Genomic DNA, 5,000 nt, shown 5'->3' with positions numbered 1-5,000 from the left:
TTGGATTTTTTAATGCATCGCCTGCACCTTCCTGGCACCGCACCGCGAGTGCCAGTTGCCAGAGTTAATACAACTTTCCGGGGAGTTCCCGCTTTATGCAGCATATTTTCCCCATTTTCTTGGCACATTGTTAATCCTTCGTGGTGCCCTCTCTGGGGGGGGGGGGGGGGGGGGTTGGCGTGGTCGGAGCAATGGAAATGGCACTCAACACCAACACCAACCATCGAAAGGGAGGAAACGACGACGGAAAAAAGCGGAAAACCTCAACATCTTTTTCCACGAAGGACGCCATTGTGTCCGGCTCTGTGAGTGCACGGGGTGGTCTTTTATGTCTGGCCTTTTTTTTGTAGTACATTGCAGCATCCATTAGCAGCTGCTTGCTGGTGGGTGGAGGCCTCACCACGGACGGTCTTTTTAAAACCAAATTATAGAACTCGCTCGCCGGGGGGACAATGTAATCAGAGTGAACCGGGAAATGGGAAACGGGAAAATGGGGAACGGGAAACGGGAACTTACCCCAACAGAACGCCCCATAGCCAGGGTAGATCGAGCAGGTAGCGTGAAAGGATGGCCACGGTCGTCACTTCGGCCACCGTGGGAACGAGTGTCAGTTGCATGATGAAGCGAAAGAGCGACCGTAGGGCAGCGTAGTCGAGGCCCAGGCCCGCCAGCAGCATAATGTTGACGAGTGCCATCTCGCGCAGAAACACCTCCACCCGCTGGTAACCGCTAAAGTCCGCCCAGCCTACGTTCGCGTACAGGACGCCCCAGAACAGCATCCCGAGCATGTCCGGTAGTCCGGTCAGCGCAACCAGTACGCCACACGTTTGCGCACCGACAAACAGGAACAGAAGCCGCATCAGTCCACCGGAGGGGTGCGAGAGTGCTGGTGGTAGAATGGCGGCAGCGATCGCCCACAGGAGTCCAAATATGGTGAGCAGGGCCAAGGGTTGCGAGACGATTGGCCAGTTCCGCTGCAGTCCTGCTGTAAATCTGTGCTATGAAGGTGTGTGGGTGAGGGTGAGTGGGTGGTGTGCAAGGGGAGATGAAACAGTAACAATGATAATGAGAGGTAGTGATACCAACATCCATCCTGCCCCGCCACCCTCGACAGCGTGGCAAGAATTTCATTTCGCTTTCGATCGAATTCATAACCAGCAATTCATCGTGCGTCAGTGCAAATTTCCTTGTAATTGGAACAAATGCCAACCAATGCGAATATTCGCTCGATCGAAGTACTTGCTCGATTGAATACTTTTCCCATTCGTGGGCCACCATAGCTGGGGCACCGGGTTCATGGAATAACGCAGTCCGCAGCCCGCAGAGTAGGTTTGTGGCCTGATGGTACTTACAGTAATGCCACGGGCCCACGCGTGCTTCGGGCTTCGGTTTCAGAGTAAAATTCATATTCTTTTATAGAGTTGCTGGCAGACCGAGCGAGAGAGAGAGAGAGAGTTGATGGTGTGTACTTTTGTGCTTCCAAAAAGCATAAATTCGCGTTTTGAATTTTGCAACGGCAGGTTGTACGCTATTCTGTGCAGTTGGTGGTGGTGTTAGTAAAACATCTGTTCTATTCGAAGCTGGAATTCAATGACGGAGAGTTCCAGGAATAGGAAAAGGTTGTGGATGGGCCCCCCTCGTCAAATCCTGTTCGACATTAAAACTGTTTAAACATGGAGTAGACGCACGTTACGAAAAAGCAGCTGACAACAGTAATGCTTTTGAGTTTTTCGACGATTTTAAATTCATTTTCATGGATATTCCTAACACGAAAGGGGATGATAAGTCTTCTTCAAAACAAGATAAAAGAAGCTCTAACGAGCGAGGAACAGGCACCTACTGAAGCCCTTAAGGGGGGACTTCGGTATTTGTGACACATGTTTTTAACATTTTTCCCTAAAGCCGGCGATACATGAAGCGTAAACTCTCGTATAAACTCAGAATGTAATGCCAAACAGTTTACATTTGCCGTTTACACGATGTAAAAGAGATTATAGGTCCACGGAGCATAAATCCTAGCGTAAACGCTGTTTGCAAGCGATTTGCCCCACTACATTTCCTGTTCGTGGTTTGCATTAATAGTGAGTGTTCATTACTAGCGTTTTTAATCTTTTTCTTTGGAAAAAAGATTCTATTTTTCTCTCAAAAGTCGATTAAAGTTCAATGTAATTCGGATTACGCGTCTCAACCCGGTCATGTAAACATGTTCAAGTGTAAATTAATTTTATATTTACGCTTGAGTTTACGCTTCATGTATCGCCGGCTTAAAAGCTGATCCTTTCAAGAGTATTGTGTAAAAGTTTGGGATCAATCGAGGAAAAACTGGCAAAGATACAGATTTTTGAAAATCCGCGTTTCATACAAGGCTCCGTGCAGCCCGCTACTTTGAAGAGCGTTTCCCTAAACTACTGGGCCGATCGATTTGAAATTTTTAACACATAATCTGTACACTCTTTTCCCGGTAGCCCCGTCGAGATATAATTAAAATTGTTTATACTATTTTTTAAACAAATCTGTAAAGTTCGTTTTTCATGGCAGAATCGCAAAAAGCAACATTTTTTCAACTTCAAAAATCTGCCAAAAACCGAAAAATTGAAATATCAACACAAACTCTCCGGGGCTACCTAGATAAATTTATAATCTTTCTAACGAATATCGATTTGTTTTTTTCTGATGACTCGTCACGCAGCTACGATGGGCACCAGAAAAAGTGTGTTTTCGAAGACACGCCTGCCTAAATTTGATGGCATGGATTAATTTTTCAATGAATGTTGCTCAAAACAATGTCAAATAATTTTCAAAAGTTGTAGATTAGTATGCCATTTACTTGAAAAAATACAGTTGAATGGTTACGTCACAAAAAATCGTCAAAAACGGGCCTTTTTTTGGCCCGAAAATACCGAAGTCCCCCTTTATGCAAGTTGAGATCACAAATGTAAACTATGTCGAATCTCAAGTAGATCATTAATATTACCACTCTCACTACTTTTAATACATTTACTGCCTTAATAATGCTACAATTAATAGTTGTGTAGGCATATTAGCAAGCATGCGAAGGGATTGAACATTATTCAAGAAAATCGCCCACTGAGAATGGGATTATGTTTTACCTCTTTTGTTGTCTACTACAAGGTGAAGTACAAGTTTTCAAGAATACTTTGTATTACTTTCAGGAATGTTTGCTAAAAACCACGGTCATGGCATTAACTGCAGGGTTTCATATTTTAACAAATGCAATTTTTGTTGTGTACATCCGTATCTCTATGCTTTGGATGATGTGACAAAAATTACACAATACTTTTGAACGGTTCAGCATTCATGAAAGAATGTAAAGTATAAATGCCACCAAAGAATAAATACCAAAAACCCCTTTTGGATCCTTAACAAGTCACTCATTATCGAGTTTCTCGCCTATCCGAATGGTCCTGACTCCTCTTTTCTTGTTTCTATTAGAAGCATCGAACAGAAATCAAACAATAATGTCAACAACCACTTTGACAAACCCATAATTTAAACATTTTTTACCAAAAAAAACCTATAAACTTTAGTGCGCGAAAGGGAAATCTTTCGAAAATCTTCCACAGACAACCGTTGTCATGGAAACAGAGTATTGACACGGCAGCGGGTGTCTGATTTCAGAAGACACACACGCGCACTCCCCATGATGCCCCCATATCAGTATCACGAGCATGATGGTTATCATTAGACACTATGGCGGAAAGACACACAAAAAAAGAAGCAGAACCAGAGTCAGTGATATAGTACTTGCTTGCTAGACGATGCCGGTGGCGACGTCGACGATACTGAAGTCATGTTGATGCTGGCTGTCGCTGCGAGCACGTTACCGCCGGTGAGTGGAATGACACCGGCAGCATCGTTACCATTGGCGACGTCACCATGGGATTGTCGTTTGCGGTCCTGCAGGGCCATCGTTAGGTCGATCGAAGGAATCGCTGTGCCCTCGGTGGAATCCTCGCTCTGGTGCTCTCGTGCCACCGATGCTAATTCTGTCCTCCCCTCCACCGGACCGGACCGGACCTCGTCCTCCACGGATGTTATGTAGACTGTGAAAGGGGAGGAGAGACCGTTAAGAACATTGAAACTCGGGCAAGTCAACATATCAATCGCGAGCAGGGAATGCGCGAGACCACCGGCGACCGGGATTTCGGATGATCTCCACACTCCACAAACCCCACGGCGGGGGGGTTCTTTCTGCATTACGTTTGCTGTCCATGGCCGGTGGTGCCACTCCGAAGCACAACAATAACAACAACACGCCGCCGCACCGCTGGGCACCGCATCGGTTCAACTGATTGCCAGACGACGCACCAGCCAGCCAGCTGGCCAGCTGCCCATCACATACACACCCTGAGCGCCATTGTGTACGTTATCAATTATGAACGATTAATTCCAGTGACAGCTTCATCGTTCGGGCGAGCGCGCACGCGGTTGGAACTCACTTCTCGGTGGCGTCCCGGTTGAACGCATCGAAACACAGGGCCAGGACCGAGGCCGAGGCCGGACACTGCTGAGGAAAGGAGAACCCTTTCCTTCCTCTGATGTGTTCACTCTTTCGGACCACGGTCACACGTTGGTCCGTCCTTCAAGCCGACGTTAACGACGTAACGGACCACCAGTCGGTCTCTCGGTGTCGGTGGCCCTATTTATAGGATCGACAGCAGCACCACCAGCAGCAGTAGCGATGGCCACATGCGTCGCCACTGCGTGCAATCACGCCATTAATTAGTTGCTCATCTTTATCATCTCGCACTTTGTTTACACACTCGCGGCTGGCGGTCGGTGAGGTTCTGAGGGCGCCATATTCTGATCTCTCTCTCTCTCTCTCTCTTTATCTCTTTGATTCTCTCTCTCTCTCGCTCGCTCACGTAGCCTCGCGCTAATACCGAGTTTTGGGTGCCATCTCTTCTGCCCGATAACGGCCAGATCGAGACCGGTTATGGCGGTTTGTTTCGGTTGTCAGAATACACACGCCGCCATCG

At 46.9% G+C, this 5,000-nt stretch overlaps 1 protein-coding gene across 3 annotated transcripts in view; it reads right to left on the bottom strand.

Moving 5' to 3' along the window:
• LOC126580792 (sodium/hydrogen exchanger 9B2) overlaps positions 1 to 4,644 on the bottom strand; it is a 6,401-nt gene extending 1,757 nt beyond the window's left edge. The window contains exons 1-3 of one of the 3 annotated variants that reach the window (XM_050244050.1): positions 4,461 to 4,644; positions 3,766 to 4,064; positions 517 to 998 (exon numbers count right to left, since the gene is read on the bottom strand). In XM_050244050.1, the coding sequence (XP_050100007.1) occupies positions 517 to 998; positions 3,766 to 4,064; positions 4,461 to 4,488 (809 nt within the window). In that variant the 5' untranslated portion in view covers positions 4,489 to 4,644. Of the gene's footprint in view, positions 1 to 516; positions 999 to 3,765; positions 4,065 to 4,221; positions 4,354 to 4,460 lie in introns of those variants that run through there. The other 2 variants (XM_050244051.1, XM_050244052.1) reach the window with 2 other exon arrangements.
• Positions 4,645 to 5,000: the final 356 nt, after the last annotated feature.

The sequence above is a fragment of the Anopheles aquasalis genome, chromosome 2 (assembly GCF_943734665.1).
Source record: "Anopheles aquasalis chromosome 2, idAnoAquaMG_Q_19, whole genome shotgun sequence".
Classification (NCBI taxonomy): domain Eukaryota; kingdom Metazoa; phylum Arthropoda; class Insecta; order Diptera; family Culicidae; genus Anopheles; species Anopheles aquasalis.
Note: the sequence above shows the minus strand (reverse complement) of the source record. Positions and strands in the feature narration are given on the sequence as shown.